The sequence below is a fragment of the Rhinichthys klamathensis genome, unplaced genomic scaffold (genome assembly GCF_029890125.1).
Source record: "Rhinichthys klamathensis goyatoka isolate OS25496 unplaced genomic scaffold, OSU_Roscu_1.1 h1tg000396l_1, whole genome shotgun sequence".
NCBI classification, from domain to species: Eukaryota; Metazoa; Chordata; class Actinopteri; order Cypriniformes; family Leuciscidae; genus Rhinichthys; species Rhinichthys klamathensis.
In genome coordinates, this window is record NW_026606898.1 from 451,466 (window position 1) to 472,082 (window position 20,617).

Genomic DNA, 20,617 nt, shown 5'->3' on the forward strand with positions numbered 1-20,617 from the left:
TCTATATTAATTTAGTAGAAGCATCGCCCTGTCCATAAGATAAATATCATTTTAACTGTTGTTCTACTTATTCTATTTATGTGATAGCTTCAGAGGCAATAAGACGTGTTCCTACGATCATAGTATTTAATGTTACCTGAAGACTACTTTTGTTTCTCTCTAAAAGTGTCAAATGAGACGAGCGACAGAATTTTACTCAGGCGTATGAATGGTTGTCTCTGTGGGTCCTGGAGCAGCAGCCGTCGCTGTTTGTTGAGCATGTGAATTTGTTGATGTGAATGGAATGGACAACGTTGTTTGTCTATATACTGTTTTATTGATTTTATTAAACGGTTTACAATACAAGTATTGCGATAATTGACTGTTTTTGTTTCGAACTTGACTAGCAAATATGTATTTTAACCCCTCACACACCAGTCTTTGGAGCGACGTAACTGAAACATGAAGATTTTAGTGTACAGTATGACAGTGATCTTGTTTGCGTGGGAACAAGCGGTTTAAGCGGTGTGTGGATGCGTTTTACCTGGAAATAAAGATATTTTATCAGGATGAGCTCGAGTACAGGTAGTCTGATCTCTGCACGCAGCTCGTGGCTGTGCTCATCACAGATCCAGCTGTCGGATATTCTCACCGTAACACAAGAGAACAGACCCAACGATGACTGCAGGTTTGACCATGACAGGTGAGTTCTTTTCATCGGCTGTGGTGGCTTGTAGATTGTACCTCGCAAAGCGATTATAATACAGGTATTAAAACTACAATTTTCTTCTTTAAGTTTAACAGTGAACCTCTGTTGTGCAGAATTTTTCTTTTCTTTTTTTTTGGCCAAAAAATAAATGGTTTAATTTTCGTGTGATTAAAAGATTTTATAAATTGTTAATGTTGTATGCCTTCATTTGATTACCACTGTTTTTGATGATAAATTATTGTTAAATCAGAAAAATTAAAACAAAAACAACATAACAATTTTTTAAAGGGCCCTATTATTGTTAAAAGTAATAAATTAAGTAAAAGTTTTACCAATCAAACTGATTTCATGTGACATGTTCTGCTTATTAAAAAAAATATTAAACCATTGGAATGGAATTCAGAAAACATCAAATGGAAAATTTTGGGAAAATAAAATGGATTTTGCGATAGCATAAAACATTTCGTAGGGCCCTAAACATTTTTTTGAAACGTTTATTGTTAAATTGTTTGTTTCATAAATGCTAACATTTAATTTAACCATTAAATCGAGGTCCAGAAAATTAAAACTGAAAAAAATGGAATCCCGAAATATTAAAATGATAAAATTGAATTTGGAAATAAATAGAATGGATTTTATAGGGTCCAACTAAAAATACAAAGTTCTGTCATGAAACTCCAAATGGCACAGGTCCTTAAAGGGGTCTTCGGATGCCCATTTTCCACAAGTTGATATGATTCTTTAGGGTCTTCATGTAAAGTTTGTAACATACTTTGGTTACAATTCCTCTATGGTTTTGTAAAACAACCGTTTCGGTGCATGTCTCTTTAAATGATAATGATCAACTGCTCACCCCACCCCTCTCTTCCATGGGGCGTGTCGGCACAAGACACATAGGCCCAGTCCCAATTCTCACTTGAGCCCTAAGGCCTTCCTGGAAGTGGACACTTGTTGAAAGTGCACTTAGCGGAGTAAGTGCGCAAGGGCCCGAAGCTGTGAAGAGCAGAATTGGGACAGTTTAGTTTTGCACACGTCACTTCTTTTGTGATCAGGAGAGCAAACACCATTCATTTGGCTAATGTGTGTGCTGCTTATAATAGCTGTAACATGACACAATCCTTTGAATGAAAAAAATATCTTTTTTTACTCTCAGCTACCAACCTTTCTGTTAATGTTATTAATATTAAAACAGTTTTTGGCTAAGATAAATTGTGATTGGGCTTTATCTGAGCTTATACTGCCTTACCGTATTCACAGCGATTCGAAATGCAATTTTAATTATGTTATTATGGAAATTGTTATATGAAATTCTTCCCATCCCATACATGAAAAAATACATGACGTGTTGGTGATATATTATATATAGGCTAAGGCTATATATTAAACGTTTTACATAGGCTAAATGAAATAAAATGACACAACACTGTCTCTTTTTGTTAAATTTCAGTTTTATTGATCAATAATAGCCATTATTAAATTATAAGTAGCCTAAAAAGTATAAGAATCTATATAAGTCAAGAAATAAAGCAAGTTAAAATATTCAGTCAAACATAAGTCACCAGGCTAACGTTACAACGTTACAGTTAAATAGCATAAATATATAAAGTTATGAAACTTCACTTTGCCCTCAGCCAAAATGATTTGCCAGGGAACAAATCATACATTAATGAGACCAAAGATCGCCCGTTAGATATAGACAAGCCGATTTATAGCTCATGTTTAACCACTAGACACAGAGCCCGCGGGAAACGTCAGAATGACTAGCCGAGGTAAGGCTGTTCCAGGCGGGGTATATGAGCGCTGTGCGCCCGCTGATCCATGGAACTCTGAAAAAGTCCGATCAAATTTTTAAATAGGCGCTATCTTTATAAACAAACCACAGATTTGAGCTTTAAACAACTATATTCTCGACTGAAAAATTCTTAAAACTACATTTCGTGAAACAATAACACTAATATTTTTAAATTTCGCAGCCTTGAAAAACACTTCACCATACCGGCTTCCTTTATCTTCGGAGTTTCTCCCCCATTGGTTAGCTGTTCGGAACGTCACAACACTACAAGGATTCTGGGTAATATCCCACAGCAAAGTGAGGTCTGATGCGCACTTGCGAAAGGGGTGCATTAAGTGCCCTTATGATCACCCCTGGAGAACACTATTAGAGGATCGGGACACCCTACGGTCTTGCACCCCTTAGCGAGAACGCGCATTGAGGGGCACAAGTGCGGATATTGGGACAGGGCCAACATGTGCTGCCTTGGCAGACAATATACAAATGGCTGAGGGGGAAATATGCTAATACGGGACAGTCCGTCAGTAGTCGGAGGAGCATGAGCAATGTGACATCACATTGCTCAGAAAATCCAAACGGCTTGATTATTGAGAGTGTTTAGGCTTTTTGAGGATTAAAAAAAATGGAGTAAATGGATTTTTTACATTGTATGGTGGTTGTGTTCACATACTGCAAAGACACATTTATATGCAAATACCATATAAAAGTGAATTTTGCATCTGATGTCCCATTTAACTCAATCTCCTTGCAATCACATCATTCTCTATAGCAGTGTTTCCCAACCCTGCTCCTTGAGGCACACCAACAGTGCACATTTTGGATGTCTCCCTTTTCTGACCCATATATTTCTGGTCTTGGAGTCTCTACTAACGAGCTGATGAGTTGATTCAGGTGTGATCGATTAGGAAGAGTTGGAAAATGTGTAGTGTTGGTGTGCCTCCAGGAACAGGGTTGGGAAACACTGCTCTATAGGGCACAGCTGATTGGTTCCTGCTGTATCAGTAGCCAATGAGCTCACTGCTCATTCTTAAAATACTTGGTCAGCATTTACTGTAGCAGTTGCAGCGTATTTTCAGAAACCCTCCACCTACCCCAGCTCCACCTGTTTAGATTAATAATACTTAATATTACTTAGATCTAATTTCGGATAATAAATGGAGTGGAGGTGGACATTTTAAAGGCAGACTAACAGGTCTTTGAGGGTCAGAATTCTAGCTGATAGACAGGTGTTCAAATACTTATTTGCAGCTGTATCATACAAATAAATCATATATTGTGATTTCTGGATTTTATTTTATTTTTTAGATTGTCTCTCACAGTGGACATGCACCTACGATGACAATTTCAGACCCCTCCATGATTTCTAAGTGGGAGAACTTGCAAAATAGCAGGGTGTTCAAATACTTATTTTCCTCACTGTAATAGTAATAAGATATTGATTTGACAATAAAATAATCTTTATTTATTGTTATAAATGCATTGTCTTGTCATCTTAAGCTACAAAAATCTGATTATAAAGTATTAGCTGACTTGATATTCATATATTTGCTCATGCATTTTTCCCAGGTGTAAAGCTGTCTGTCTGGAGAGAGCTGAGGAGGGCTCGCCATGTGTCGTCACACTTCTGTGTTCACACAGCTCTTCAACTGTGATCAGCAGTCTTCAGCTTGTCAGTGAAGCCCGCACCTTTGAAGTGTACTCACTGTCTGGAGAATACTGTGGCACCTGCCGCGGGGAGGAAGTTCAAAGATCACACAATGATGGGTATTTTTTATTTTTATTTTTATTTTTTAAATAATATATATACTCGTTTTAAGAGAGGTACAACAGGCGAAAAAATATCTTGGTTGGATTAAAAAGGTGCCATCTTTAAACCCATCTCCGTATCACTTTCAGATCCTCGGTTCTCGCTATCTCTGAAAAGCCAAGCCAATGTTGCTTCTCGTTTTATCACAAGCGAGCAGACTTTCCTCTGTTCGGGTGTTTCCCCGGAGGTTTGAGATGTAGCTGCTCCATGTCAACCTTTCTCGCTCATTGTGACAACTAACCTATGGCACTCCCAAACCATACACGCATCAAAGTAGCCGGAGCAGCTTTCCTTTATTTGGATATGACGAGACAGTCATGTACGCAATTTCCCACAAAAACCATCCCGCTAGGTCTAAAATATAAACACTTAGAGTATTAGTAGGCTTACTGTAGTGAATCAGGGTAAGACAAAAAAACAATTTAATTTTGAAAAAAATAAAGTTACATGGTGTGCATTTAACAATTTTAAATTCTACAATGATTTACTTTACAGTACTTTAACTTTTTAAAAGAAAAACCCAAATAATATTTAATAAATTAAATATTTTTTTAATTGTATTTCATCTTCAACTGTACATTGGCACAGTTTAACGTCTCTCCGATGCTGCTGTTGTGACCTTTTGCTAATATACTAAATGTATATAGTAATAAATATCTAATGTGTCATAATATACAGATCCCTAATTTCATTAACAATTTGCTGCCAATATGATTTTATTGAGGGATTTGAAAGTCCCGTTAACACTTTATTTTATGGTGTACTTACTTTAGTAATAATAGTAAATTATGTATAATTACAAGCAACCCACTCTAAGCCTAACTAACCCTATCGTGCATGTAGTTAATTAATGACTCATTACTTGTTTGTGTAAGTACATTGTAACAACTTCACCTTAAAATAAACCATAACCAACTCTATTTCCCCTTTTGTCTTTTATGGACATTTTTGATCAGTTAAAAGCATAAAATGTATTATTAAAGATAGTTGAATGACCTTTGACAAACTTGAATGACATAACAAATATAACTTATAACAAATAACAACTGAGTTGTAGAACATATTCAAACAAAAACAAATGTTTTCAATCTTATTCGAAATAAAATTAATGTTTGCTGATGCCAATCAAACAAAAAAATAACATTTTGATACTGTATGAGATCTATATTACTTTTTTATGTAATATGCATATTTAATTAGTTTGTGAATGAATTAGCGTTGGAAAGGCAATATACCAATGTCAATACTATTATTTTTCTTATTAATAATAATTGCAATAATAATTTAAAATGAAAATCTTTGAATAAATACAGATTTTGACCCATTTTTGTGCTGTACCTCATTTTGAACTTTACAGATTCAGCTCAGTATATTGTGGAGTTAGTGAATTAGTCATATTTATTATAGAATATTTGGTACACTTAAAGCCTTTGTGTATAATGCATTATTAAAGTATTCTTTACATAATGCATTTTGTGGTCTCATGAATCATAACCACAGTTATAATGCATTATAATACTTATCTATTCATTGAACACACGTTTAGAAAGTATAATTCATTAAAACACATGACAAACAACCAATTTCAGATTGGATTCACAAGGAATCTGAAAATATTATAATGTATTTTAACTTTGACTACAATTATTAATGAAAAAACATATAATGCATTAAAATGCACATTATGAATACCATATTATACCTAAAGTGTTGCTGATTATTCTGTTCTCTGTCAGTTGTGAAGATGAGGGGCATTTCTATAGGAATCATCTGGTGCTGGAAAGCCCTGCTGCATCGTGTGAGGTGAAGGTAAGGAAAGCTGGAAATAACATCACAAACACACTAACTGATGTCTGTTGTCTCAGCATCATGTGTGGTGTCTCCGTACAGCTGCTCTCTCTTGGTGGCCGCTCTTCTGTGGCTATCACCCATGTGGGTGTGGGACTGGAGACGCTCAAGGACGGGCAAGGTGGCCCGAGTGTAGACCCAGGCATCGACCTTCAGCGTGTGCAGACTATGATGGAGGAGATGGGCACCACACTTTCACCAGGAGCACAGAACCTCATGGAGCTGGTGCAGTGCCAGCAAAAGGTCTGGATCCAGCCTCTTATTACAACATATTCACCACACCTCTGCTCTTTTTATCATGCTTGATATATTACATACTATGCACACATCCATTGTGGAATGAATCTCACTTCTGTTAATTGGAAATATAGATCGATAATAAAGATAGCTGGACCAAGCCTATACTACCTCTTAAATGAGTTAATAGATTAAAATGGTTAGTGTTTTTATATGGGTTCGGTTGTATAAAACATTGTGGTTTGTATAAGACATCTTGCGTCTGTAAGCAGCCAGTCCTAGCACTTAGAAACCTCATAGAAATGCACTAAAAATCACCCATAACAACTTGGCAAACCATATCAGCAGTATCCAAGCATTGTGGTGATGAGGTTTGCATGGGCAAGTCCCGTTCCCACACCCATTTTTGTACAGTATATTCTGCTGTTCAGCAAATTTGGCCCCTTTGGCACAAATCCTAGGCGTTTCTTGTAACAGTCTGTCAGTGTCTGACATCATTAAATCGACATTCTGCCCACTTCTTATAAAAAAATCTTCAGCTATTTGGTGTTTAGAGGGCTGTCTTGTATGTGGTTATGATCTTGGCTTTATTTTGTTTACTTTCTATATTCCTGTAAAATATTACAATTTAAAATAACTGTTTTCTATTTAAATGTATTGTAAAATAGAATTTATTTCTGTGATGCAAAGCTGAATTTTCAGCATCATTACTCAGTCTTCAGTGTCACATGATCCTTCAGAAGTCATTCTAATATGCTGATTTGGTGCTCAATAGTCTTTGCTGCTTAATATTTTTGTATTCATGATTCGTTGATAAATAAATAACTAGATGTATTCGAAATAGAAATCTTTTGTAAAATTATAAATGTCTTTAGTGTCGCTTTTGATCAATTGAATGTGTCCTTGCTGAATAAAAGTGTTAATTTCTATTTTTTTATCTTACTTACTGATACCTAGTCAGTTTCCACAAAAATGTTAAAACCTATTAAAATACTAAACATTTATTTTAAATAGTAATATTTCACAATATTACTGTTATTTATATTTTATATATCTGTATTTTCATCAAATAAATGCAGCCTTGGTGAGCATAAGAGAATAGTAAATAAAGTATTGTTTTTATATATATTTCCTGTCATATACTCTTCTGTATATTTGGTATTTTATCAGCATAATGCATATTTTGTGACCTCCCTTTTTTAAACATGTTAATTCTCAAATTTGTGACCCTGCCTGGATCACAAAACCAGTCATAAGTAGCACGGGTATATTTGTGGCAATAGCCAACAATACATTGTATGGGTCAAAATTATCGATTTTTCTTTTATGTCGAAAATCATTAGGCTATTAAGTAAAGATCATGTTCCATGAAGATATTTTGTAAATTTCCTACCGTAAATATATAAAACATTTATTTTTGTGAATGAATGCAGCACAATCGCGAACATAAATGAACAATTTTAAAGGCGATTTTCTCAATGTTTCGATTTCTTTTGCACCCTCAGATTCCAGATCTTCAAATAGTTGTATCTTGACCAAATATTGTCCTATCCTAACAAACCATACATCAATGGAAAGCTTATTTATTCAGCTTTCAGATTATGTATAAATCTCAATTTTAAAAAAAAATTACCCATGTGACTGGTTTTGTGGTCCAGGGTCACAAATGAGTTTTTTGGAGAACAGTTTATTTGAGAGAAAAAACTAGCCAGTACACAGCTTCATCACAACTGAACAATCACTCTTTGTCTGTCCAGAATAAGTCAGACATGCTGAATGGTTTCATTCCTCTGCTCATGGGAGGTGGAGCTTTGGGCTGTTTGTCAAGAGGAGGTGGGGCTTCTGATGCCACAGGGGCGGAGTCAGGCCCAAATCCACCGTCTGGCCTCGAGCAGCTTCTGTCTGCCAGCAACCAGATGCCCGGTGCCATGTCTGCCCTCCTGAGCTCTGAAACCGGCACGATAAACCCAGACCTGCTTCCAATGCTGCAGAGCGTATGCGGTCAGGTCACGCAGCTCCGTCTGGAGGAAGCCACATCTCCAGAGAGGAAGAAGAATGGAGAACGGTAAGTGTGAGTCATGTGTGGTTTTCAATAAACAGAGGTTCAACTACCACAGTTTTTGAAGCCACTCAAATGTTTGGTTGTGGTAACCAGCTCATCGTGATAACAGTGTGAGTACTAATATGAATAATAGCACCAATAAACACATGAGGTTTTTATTACTTTTATTACTAGGATAAAGCTGTAGGTGACCCGAAAATTGAATGTGTCCCTCAAGACTTTTTGAAATTAGTTTATTGTATTGTATTATTGTATGTATTAGTTTATTTCTAACACAAAGGAAGTATATATATATATATTAGGGCTGACTTCTAATAGTAGAGGATTCGATTCGGAGAGGTCTGATTCGACTATGAACCTCATAGTCGAATAGTAGGCAGGTGTTATGAGGGGTGTGACGGTTATTATATAACCGTGAGACCGACGGTTATAGTTGAACACCGTCATTAGAACTCTATAACCGCCAAAACCGTGCTATTAAAATATTTTTTACAAACCTTTTTTATCATAGAGAATGTTTAAATACTAATTTCATCTTACGAGGGAAACTGAGGCTGAGGTCGGAGGCTGAGTGCTGGAGATGATTCGGGAGAGGTCTGTGCCCCTTTACCGACCAGAGCGCGCGCTGACACGGAGTAAAGCCTTGTTTATACTCGACGCGTCCGCACGAGCGCGAAGGTGCGCACGGCAAAAAATGACGCGTTGGGTGCGCAAGCCCGGCAAGACCCCATTTCGCTTGCCTGTGTGCACAGCTTTTTTTTGTAACAGCGCGCGCGACCCCGCATCCGAGGATGAACGACTTCAAGCCGAATCTGCCCGAGCATGTAGGCTACGTGACGTCTCACCGCACCGGCACGCAGTTTGCGCGTCTAAATTGCAAAGTTTTTCTTTTAAGGTTTTGTTTACTGTGTGATTTATTTCAAACAAAGCACGTTGTTGTTTTTGAAGCCAATTTGTTCCTATTTTATGTGAACTTTTCTGATGTTTGACATATGTGTGATATGTTTGTTCATCTGGCTTTAAATTAATAAAAGGTATTTGTTACACACCATGTTTTTCTTTTAGTTTTTTTTAGCTCTTTTTTTTAAAATGGAAAAAATCTAGCTGTTATCTAAAAAAAAAAAAAAAAAAAAGGTTCGACTATCAGTCGACTACGGCAAAATCTAACGAATCAGATTCGACTATGAAAATCCTTAGTCGAAAACAGCCCTAATATATATATATATATATATATATAGTGGTAGTTCTGTGGGTGAAAATGCCTTTTTGATGCCAGAGGTCATAGTAGACTGGTTTGAGCTGATAGAAAGGTGTTACAACCGAGGTATGCAGAAGAGCGTCTCTGAACGCACAACATGCTGAACCTTGAAGCAGATGGACTACAGCAGCAGAAGACCACACCGGTGCCACTCCTGTCAGATAAGAACAGGAAACTGAGGCTACAATAGAAGATTGGAAAAACGTTTCCCGGTCTGATGAGTCTCGATTTTTGCTGCGATATTCAGATGGTAGGGTCAGAATTTGCCTTGTATCAACGGGTCAGGCTGCTGGTGGTGTAATAATGTGGAGGATATTTTCTTGGCAAACTTTGGAGCCCTAAGTACCAATTGAGCGTCGTTTAATCGCCACAGCCTACCTGAGTATTGTTTGCCGAACATGTCCATCCCTTTATGACCACATTGTACTACTATTCTGATGGCTACTTCCGGCAGGATAATCCGCCATGTCACAAAGCTCAAATCATCTCAAACTGGTTTCTTGAACATAATGAGTTCACTACTCTAATATCTACCTGTCTACAGTCACCAGATCTCAATCCACTAGAGAACCTTTGGGATGTGGTGGAACGGGAGATTTGCATTTGCAAATCTGCAGCAACTATATGATGCTCTCATATAAATATGGACCAAAATCTCTCTGAGGAATTTTTCCAGCACCTTTTTGAGTCTATGCCATGAAGAATTAAGGCAGTTGTGTGTGTGCGTGCGTGCTTGTGTGTGTTTATGCCATGAAGAATTAAGGCAGTTGTGTATGTGTGCGTTCGTGCTTGTGTGTTTATGCCATGAAGAATTAAGGCAGTTTTTGTGTGTGCGTGCGTGCGTGTGCTACATCATAATTATGTGATGAGGTCAAGGATGACATGCTTGCTTTGCAAATCCACAAGATTACTTAAAAGTGTAACCTGGGCCCAGCTGTTCAGAAGTAAGACTGGAATTACTGACGACTTCTTTTGGCAGTTCAGAATCGATTCTTTCTTTTGGGAAACAATAACTTTATTTATCTTGCATATTGATCTTTAAACTTTTAAGACATTTTACATTCACAAACAGCTACATAACACACTGCATGAAAGGTAATATCTGAATAATAGGGACACTTCATTCTGATGTATTTATTGTTTCCTTTAGTTTGTCCACTCACCGTATATATCTTCTTCTTTTTCTTGAATTACAGGGAGGGTCATATGTGTTGTGGAGGCTTTGAGAAGATTCTGGAGACAGTCGTAGAGAAGAGAATGGATGAGATGGAGAGAAGATTAAAGGAACATCTGGACCTGCGTCTAGACGCTCTTCAGCAGAGACTGGAGATCACGCTTCAGCAGGCGCTCTCTCATAAACAACACCAGTAAACAACACAAGATAACCTGAACACTTATAGCAAGATCTTCAGCCTGAGCTTTTGCTTCAATGACACCCATAATATTCTAAAAAGGGATATTTAAGCAGAATTCATGTCAACTATCCCTTTATAACAAAAATGGTTTAACATGTTTCTTTTGCCAGCAGTCTCTACTGCTTTGCATGGAAATTTTTTACAGTTTAAACAACAATCGCTGGTCTTCAAGAGTCCCTCGGAAGAGACTGTACTGATTGGTTTGTGCAGTAATTAACAACTTGTCGAGTCGGTTCACTAACTCGAGTCCCCAAACAGTATCAGGTGATTTTCTCAAATCACAAATACTTGAGGAACTGTTCTTAACACTGTTGATACTATGTATAAATGATTTTATCCAAAAGATACTATACTCATGCTGCTACAATAACTTTTTTCTGATATTCTGACTATTACACCATAAGCTGCATATTTTCATTTGGTTCAAATGTTAACAAACAGTTTATTTACGAAGAACGGTTGCACTGACAGTGTCAAGTATAGAGTATTTTTCACTGTAAATTGCCTTTGTGTAAATTATGTTGATATGTTTATAATGTTCATACTAGAGAACTAAGGACAAAAAAGAACAACATTAAAATGCTGTTTATACTAAAGAATAATGTTGCACTGTTATATATCTGATGAACTGGTGAACTTGTTTTCTTATCAAATAACACTTTCATGCCATAATAATGGCAATGCTTAAAAGAACATTCTGGGTTCATTATTACAGTTTTTTTTTTTTTTTTTTTTTTTTTTTTTTTTACAATAACTAGGACCCATTTTTGAAGGGTCTGGGCTAAACTGTGGAGTATTCATCATTGCTTTGGCACAAAATGCATTCAATGACTGCATCTTTCAAATTACATGTATTCATTTCTCACTCAGACACAAATAGCACCAAAACTCTGTGCACTTACAGGCTACTTTGCACAAGTGTAAAAGGTAATACATAATACAAAACTGAATAAGACAAAAAAGCCCTTCTCACATTTCTGCATTAACTAACTGCAGTACTCTGGGTTGTCGGAGCCCTCCCCCCTGACAGCACGCCAAATACGCATTCAACTTTACTCCCTCTAATTGTATGTAAGTGTGAACTCGTGAAACTAGTTTTGCATATTGAGTGATGAATCAAACTTTGTTGTAGTAATTGGAAGCAAGTCACACAAACGAACCCAGTTTTCCTTGAATGGAAAATCCTATAATCCCAAAAACGCCTATTCATGTTCATCTTGCATTTCTCATTCACCTAGTCTTTGCTCAGTAGTACATGAACTTTTAGTTGTCTCATATTCTGCATCGCGGACAACCATGTCTACCTTCTCCACAACCCTCTCATGCATCCTATGAACATGAACTTGTGCTATTCTTGGCAGTCACCCATCTACCGTGAAGGAGAGCTGTGGTGCTTGGGAACAGCAAAGAAAACACAGCTGAACGAACAAACTCCACACTAAAGGAAACGCCACATGAAATGAAAATTAACCAAAAGAACTCCAAATTAGCAGTTTTGACCTCTTGGAGTAACTTTCCACTGTGACCATGTTGGTCCTTGCCTTGTCATGTGAGACTCTATCCAGATTGACATGGGTGTCTCCTCTCTAAACCACAGTGATGTTCAATGGGCAGAATTGTTCTAACAGTGAGCTGTTGTTTTCTTATGACTGAGTGAGACATTCACTTCAGAAGGGGTTTTTGTAACCACAGAGAAATGGGTCAGCTGTGGAGGTGGTACCGCTGATGAACAGCGGCTGTTTTTGTGCAAACACCCACGCCAGTATCCCTAAGGACCAAAGTTAAACCGGCCCAACTGAACCAACAAAGTCGTGTTGCTGCCACACTTCATGCAAGCACTCATGGACTGAAACCGAGTAAACAGCTTTAAAGCTGGCATGAAATGAAAATTCACCCAATCTATTTTCTAAATCTATGTCATAAATCTACATCTATATACACCTATCTAAGCCTTACCATTCGAATCTTAAGGAGTAAAGAACAAAAGTAGGGTGAATTGGTTATTCTCTTCATTCTCCAATCAAATAGAATGCTGCAGCCATAACATTTTTGTAGGCCAACCCTGAAGTTAATAAAAACCCAATTGGATATTTCCATTGGCTTTTGGATTATTGCAAAAAATAAGCTCTGACCAACAAAAGTAACCGTAAAAGTTAAAATAGTAGCCCGGGCTTTTATTTTCCCAAATCGTCGAACTGCACCGGCTTGTATTTGAGACAGGCGTCTATATGAGACAGGCCTTTATAATTTAGTGTTGAGATGTTGTTCATTGAGTGTCCTAGAGTCTCTAATCTCTAAAAATCCCCAAATGCTCCACGTGAAACTTCCGACCTTTTACTATCGCGTCAACTGATTTTGATTAATATGCGCGAGGGATAGAGACCAAGACAGCGCTCGTGTTGTTTGAAGATGTGAGAGTGCGCGCGCGCGTCCGGAGCGCTCTCTCTGTTCGTAATGCGCCCTGTCAAGCGCACCAGTCATTCTATTCTACATCACTCACCGATCAAAAAAAAGGCTTTGGCGGGACAAACATTTGCGTTGGCGGCCGCCAAAAAGCGGACGATCTGACGGTTTTAGAAGATTAAATTCAACCCGAAACTAAAAAACAGACCCGGCCTCTATTTGAGACCGGCCTTTATTTACCCAAACCTGCAGCCACACCAGGCGTGTAAAAGAGACAGGCGTCTATTTGGGACTCGGCTATTATTTGAAGTTTTACGGTAAAAGTCACAAATTAAAACTTTTATAAAGTTTGAAGCAGAAGTAAAAATTGTCTCGGTTACTAGTGTAACCTAAAGTTCCCTGATGGAGGAAATGTAGACTGTTGAAACTAGTAATACCCCTGGCGGAGTGAGCTCTCACTTCCAGTGGGCATGGGCCTGATAAACCTGGAGAATGCCATCCACAATCCAGTGGGCCAATCTCTTTTTAGAGACCCTTCTGCTGACCTCTAAAACAGCCGAAGAGCTGATCAGATCATCTGAAGCTCCGAGTGCGGTCCAGGTATATGCGCAAAGCACACACCGGAATAATATATGTACATGTGACAAAGGCCAGCAGAGCGGGCCGGGGATTGTGAAGTACATAAGCACATGATAGAGAGGGACAGAGCGAAAACGGTCTGAGTGAATAACTCCCTATAGTGCAGCTCAACCAGAAGAGCTGTAACATACTAGACTGCTAGTAGTTTAGCCTGCAAGGCGGGAACTTCCAGATTGTAAAATCTGACAAAGGTGGAGGGGGAAGCCCATCCCGCTGCCACACAAATGTCATGAATGGAAATTCCGCTGGACCACGCCCACAATGAGGCCATGCCTCTAGTGGAATGGGCCCTGATGCCCAGAGGGCATGGCAGGTCTTTTGATGCGTATGCGGCTGCAATGGCATCAACTATCCATCTGGACAGAGTCTGATTCGAGGCGGCCAACCCTTTGGTGCGCCCACCGAACGAAACAAAAAGCTGCTCAGCTCGTCTGACCGGAGCAGTGCGAGTAAAGTATAATCTCAGGGCCCTGACCGGACACAGGAGATTAGAGTCAGATTCGCTATCGGATGCAGGCAGAGCCGATAGGGAAATAACTTGAGCCCTGAACGGGGTACCAATCGCTTTTGGGACATAACCATGTCTAGGTTTGAGAACGACTAAGGAGTCATTGGGCCCAAACTCCAGACAGGAAGCGCTACTGGACAGCACGTGAAGGTCTCCCACACGCTTCACTGACGCGAGCGCGAGCAGAAAAATGGTTTTGAGCGAAAGGTATTTGAGGTCCACGGTGTTTAGCGGTTCGAATGGGGGGGCTTTCAAAGCTTCGAGAACTATGGAAAGGTCCCAAATCGGCACCGAAGGGGGGCGTGAGTGGTTCATCCTTCTAGCTCCCCTGAGGAAGCGGATGACTAAGCCATCTTTGCCCAGTGACTGGCCGCGCCGGGGTTCAGCGAACGCCGCGACGGCTGCCACATACACCTTGAGAGTGGGCGGGGACCTGCCCTTGTCCAGCATCTCTTGGAGAAAAACTAGCAAGGAAGGAACCTCGCATGACCGTGGGTCCAAGTTTCTGTCGGTGCACCACTTAGAGAACACAGACCATTTAGACGCATAGAGCCTTCTAGTAGAAGCCGCTCTAGCCTGCATGATCGTGTTTAAAACTCCTTCTGGCAAAGCAACGGATAGTCGTTGATCACCCACGCATGAAGCGCCCAGCGCTCTGGGTGGTGATGCCAGATCGTGCCGCGAGCTTGGGAGAGGAGATCTGTTCTGACTGGAATGGGCCACGGGGCTGTCTGTGACAGCTGAGTGAGCTCCGGAAACCAAGTCTGACCCTCCCAACGCGGGGCTATGAGGAGCACCGAGTGGCGTGTTTCCCTGATTCTCTGAAGCACCTGCGGTAGCAGAGAAACCGGAGGGAATGCATAAAGCGGGCGGCTGGGCCAGGTCTGGGCTAGCGCGTCCTCGCCTTTTGAGAAAAATATTGGGCAGTGGGTGCAGGGCCGGCTCTAACCCTTTGGTTGCCCTAGGCGAAATTGAGTTTTGCACCCCCCCCCCCCCCCCCCCCAAAAAAAAGAGTATTTTTTAAACTAAACAAAAATGCTCTTAAAGTCAACAATACTTCAACAATAAATTGTTCATACAAATGCTACAAAGAACGTTCAAGGGTATTTATAGTTGCATTGTACAAATATATTTTATCTGACCATAACTTGTAGTAGATAAATTACAACTGCACCTCTAGGCATACTATTATTACTAATCTATTAGGCTGCTACAAGGTTAAGGGGATTTTGGGTTAAATTCATCAATCTGGTGCACTTTGAGAGTTCAAAACTAAAAGCTCCAACCCATATTCAAGGTGCAAATTGAACAAAGAAAAATTCAAACCTCTTTTTATTACAGTGTCTGTCTACATTACACTACAACAATAATATATATAATATTAATCCCATGATGACAGTAATAGCCATAGGCTTTATTGTCAAACAAATGCACTGAAAAATAAAGGACACTTTCATAAGTAGCCTTATTGTACAAATTTCTATACTTGAAAGTAAGTTATATATTTGGAAGTAACCCAGCGCCGTCAATTAAGTAAAACAAAACGAATGGGCCACCGATGTACGAGTTTTATGGGCCGTTAAGACAAAAATAGAAACATAAAAAAAAAAAAAAAGTATGAGATGTATCGCCCCAAAAAGCACGTCGGCCCCGCGGGAATCTCCCGGTAGTACCGATGGCCAGAACATTTGACACCTTAATGGCTGAGATGAGAACACTTACCTCTACTGGGCTTTCTTTTTATCTTGTTGCTTTCTCCGTTTTCGTCCCTGTGCACCAGAGGGTTTAGACCGCTTCATTTTCGATCAGCGCGCGCAGCAGCCGAGCACTTGCCTAACGTAACCATAGAACGTAACGTAACGCAACTAACCCCCGCCCCTTTAGGAAATGATCGACAATAATCATCCATTCAATCTAATAATCAGGTTGACAAGTAAATAAATGTATGGCTGAGGGGCGCCTTTTAGGATGATGTTTAATAAACATGTTTTTGTTTCGCTTGTCATTCTAATTCTGTGATTAAGGAGAAGTAGACCAAGGGCGACACTAGAGGGCGCCCGCGCCCCCAACACATTTGTCGCCCTAGGCAACCGCCTAGTTCGCCTATAGCCCTGAGTGGGTGTTTTCTTCTGAGGCAAAGAGGTCCACCTCTGCTCTGCCGAATATTCGCCACAGCTTTTGGACTGTAAGAGTGTGCAGGGACCATTCCCCGGGGGGAATGGGGTTCCTGGACAGACTGTCTGGACCGTCGTTCAGATGGCCCGGCACGTGCGTCGCTCTGAGCGAGAGTAGGTGACACTGGGACCAAACTAGGATGCGTTCTGTCAGCCGGAAGAGATTTCTGGATCTGACTCCGCCCTGACGGTTTAGATAGGAGACCACGGCCATATTGTCCGAACGGATCAGCACGTGGTGACCGTGAATGCGCGGCAGAAAGCGCGTGAGCGCGTTCTCGACCGCCAGCATCTCCAAACAGTTTATGTGGAGGAGACTCTCCAGAGCTGACCAGGGGCCGAAGGCCGGTGAGCCCTCGCAGACCGCACCCCAACCCGTGTTGGATGCGTCTGTCGAAATGACTTTTCGGCGAGAAAAGGTCCCCATGGAAACGCCCCGCTGAAACCATTCTGTCATGGTCCATGGCTGCAGAGCTGTGATACAGGTCTGGGTTACCTTTATCAGCTGGCGGCCCGTGGTCCACGCGCGGTGAGACACACGGCTCTTCAACCAGAACTGAAGCGGGCGCATGCGCAGTAACCCCAGCTGGAGCACTGCGGAGGCTGAGGCCATGTAACCCAGCGCCTTCTGAAAAGTTTTCAGAGGTGTGAGTCTGTCCATCTGAAAAGATGCGGCGAGACGCTGAACACGGCGCGCGCGCTGTGTAGACAGACGAGCCGTCATCGAGACCGAGTCTAGCTCTATACCCAAGAAGGAGATAGTCTGACTGGGTTGAAGTGCGCTCTTTGTCCAGTTGACAGAGAGGCCCAAACTTTTCAGATGGTCGAGGAGAACTGTACGATGAGACAGTAGCTCTCTCTGTGATTGTGCCAAAATCAGCCAGTCGTCTAAATAGTTCAGTATTCGCAGCCCCTGACTCCGCAGGGGGGCGAGCGCCGCATCCATGCACTTCGTAAACGTGCGGGGTGCTAGGGATAGGCCGAACGGAAGGACGGAGTATTGATAAACCTGGCCTTCGAAGGCGAAACGTAAGAATGGCCTGTGAAGGGGATTTATCTGAATCTGAAAGTAAGCATCTTTCAGATCTAGTGAAATGAACCAGTCCCCCTGGCGCACATGCGCGAGGAGTTTTCTGATAGTGAGCATTTTGAACGGTCTCTTCATGAGAACTTTGTTCAGAAATCTGAGGTCTAAGATTGGTCTGAGGCCGCCGTCTTTCTTTGGAACCAGAAAATAACGGCCGTAAAACCCCGACTCGCTCATAGATAGAGGAACTCTCTCTATAGCCCTTTTGCACAATAGTTTTGCTATCTCTGAACGGAGCAGAGTCACTGCTTCTGGGTTCACAATAGTTTCTAGCCGCGCTCGGAAACGTGGAGGGCGGCGGTGAAACTGTAAGCGATAGCCTAGCCTTATTGTGTTTAGCACCCACTGGGAAATTCCCGGAATAGCTTCCCACGCTTTGAAGCGTAACGCTAAGGGGTGAATGGCTACATGGTCCCCATTGCTGCACACAGCGGGCCGCGCGGGCGCGCTCATAGTGTTTACGACAGCGGGACTTACACTCAGAGAGGAGTTTAAGGGCCGTGTAACAGAGTGAGCAGAGGTGGGACGCGCACACGGGCTCGTGGGCGCGCTTATGCACTCTGAAACTCGAGCGGGTTGGAACCGCTTTATGAGAGTGGGCTCTGTGAGACACACGGGAACTGAAATGCTTTTGTGTATGAGTGAACACAGTGTTGTGGGCACATTTTCCACACGTGAGGCTTTTATGCTCTTTTTGAGATTTCTCTGGGTCGCCGTGAAAACGGCGTTTGTGCTCATGCAAGCGGGAAAGGGGACCGGCTTGGTAATGGCGGGGTACACTGCTGTAGAGGCCGCGTGAGCGGGGACTAACAACGGGCGAAACTTTGACGGCGGTCCGGCCTCGGCGGGAGAGCGCCGTCTTTTTCTCAGCTGTGCTAGGCAGACTTTGAGTGATCAGGTTTCAGCGTGATCCTGGACCGAGGCCCCCGGGGAGGCGGCGGTCTGTGGCGGCTGTCAGAGCGAGAACGAGGGCGGCCGCCCTGGCGTCGCTGAGAAGTCTGACTGTGCTGAGCTGGGCGCTGGGGTGGGGCTCGTGCAGGAGGCTGGTCACGTGAGCGGCCTGCAGAGGAGCTACCGCGACGAGGCAGAAAAAGATTCATGGCCTGGGAGGCTTTCTGCACTTCGGAGAAACGGTCAACGATACCCGTGACAGCAGATCCGAAGAGGCCGGATGGAGAGAGCGGGGCGTTGAGAAAGGCGGCGCGCTCAGAATCTCCCATGTCGGCGAGTGTGAGCCACAAATGTCTTTCAGACACGCAAATGGCGGCCATACATTTCCCCAGGGCTTGAGCAGCAGATTTTGTAGCGCGAAGGGCAATGTCCGTGGCGCTCCTCAAATCCGCGACTGAGGGGGGATTTTTTCCGCTCTCGTCCCACTCACGCAGTAAATCACCCTGTAGAATCTGAAGGACGGTCATGGAGTGAAGTGCAGAGGCTGCTTGGCCGGCGGCTGAGTAAGCGCGGGCGTGGAAGCTCGAAGTCGCTCTGCAGGCTTTAGAAGGAAGCACAGGTGATGAGCGCCATCTCGTGGAGGGCGGGCATAAATGTGCGGCGACCAGGTCCTCTACAGGGGGAATGGAAAGATAGCCCTTTTCTGCGGCTCCGTCCACAACGCGAAGCGGGGCGGAAGAGTCGGAGCGAGTTCTGGCAGAGAGCGGGGCATTCCAGGACTTCGTGAGTTCCGCGTGCAGTTCGGGCAAGAAGGGCGCGGCCCGTTTAGTGACGGGAGTCGAGCGCTGGCGGAAGTAGGTGCCGTCCATACGGTTGATGGTCTGCTCGGGGGGAGGAGACCAATCGAGCCCGAGGCGTTCGACGGCCTGTGAGAGGAGGCGCACTAATTCCTCCTCGATTCCAGCGCGGGTCCCAGAGGATTCTCGGGCCGAAGAGGCGTGAGAACCGGACCATTCCTCACTGTCTGAAGCAAGAAGCGAACATGTTTCCTTGATGTCCGCGGCGTCATCGGAGGCGACAGAGCGGCCACTCGGCGGCAACTGTATGTCCGGAAGCGGCGGAGAAGGAGAGCGGGAGGCGACAGGCTCCGGCGGGATGAACGCTTCTGGCTGGGGTTCCGGCGGCCTCTGAGAGCGGCGTTTCTTCTTACGCGGCGAAGTCAGAGGCGGCGCGGAAGCAACTTTAGTGGCCTGAAGTCGAGCCCGCAGGGTCGACAACGGCATCTCCTCGCAGAGATCGCAGCCGCCATCGGCGAGGGCGAGCTCGGCGTGCTCCAATCCGAGGCAGAGAGCGCAGATGACGTGGCGGTCTCCAGTCTCGAGGGGAGCGCGGCAAGAACCGCAGGAGGAAAAACGAGACATCTTTACAAAGACGCTCGGCTCTTTTAGATACAATACACAATACAAGAAGCTTTTTGGTAAAAGGATATAAATCCGTCGGATGGCGCTAGCTTGCAGGACGGCTGAAGGTGGCGAAGACGGCCGGCTTCCTCAGTCTCCCAGATGCTCGCTAGAAGGTGCCTTTTCAACGACGGCGGCTTCTCTCAGGATCAGCAGATGCGTGTAGCCTCGCTGAAGAGATGAAAATCAGAGTTTGCAGCCTGAGAGGCGAATTTATACTCTCTGGCCACGCCCGTTTCGGCGGGCTCTGACGCAATGAGAGCAGGTCAGACTCTCATTGGCCGAGAGTTCATTCGCGTCTCCTCATAGGCTTAAGCAGTTCCCTGTGAGCGAACCAATGAGCTGCTA

The 20,617-nt window shown here is 42.6% G+C and overlaps 1 protein-coding gene across 1 annotated transcript; it reads left to right on the forward strand.

Moving 5' to 3' along the window:
* The first annotated feature begins 510 nt into the window (after window positions 1–510).
* Window positions 511–11,695, forward strand: cunh10orf88 (chromosome unknown C10orf88 homolog). Its single transcript, XM_056234508.1, has 6 exons — window positions 511–682; window positions 4,047–4,244; window positions 6,024–6,096; window positions 6,178–6,378; window positions 8,130–8,437; window positions 10,889–11,695. Exons 1-6 carry the CDS (start codon window positions 549–551, stop codon window positions 11,061–11,063), a joined length of 1,089 nt encoding a protein of 362 aa, XP_056090483.1. The 5' UTR covers window positions 511–548; the 3' UTR covers window positions 11,064–11,695.
* Window positions 11,696–20,617: the final 8,922 nt, after the last annotated feature.

Bases quoted from the DNA above. Each gene is read 5' to 3' on its own strand.
- cunh10orf88 (XM_056234508.1), top strand. From the start codon at position 549: ATGAGCTCGAGTACAGGTAGTCTGATCTCTGCACGCAGCTCGTGGCTG. The intron at 4,245-6,023 runs GTATTTTTTATT...GTTCTCTGTCAG, and splicing joins CAAAGATCACACAATGATGG to TTGTGAAGATGAGGGGCATT. The intron at 8,438-10,888 runs GTAAGTGTGAGT...CTTGAATTACAG, and splicing joins AGGAAGAAGAATGGAGAACG to GGAGGGTCATATGTGTTGTG.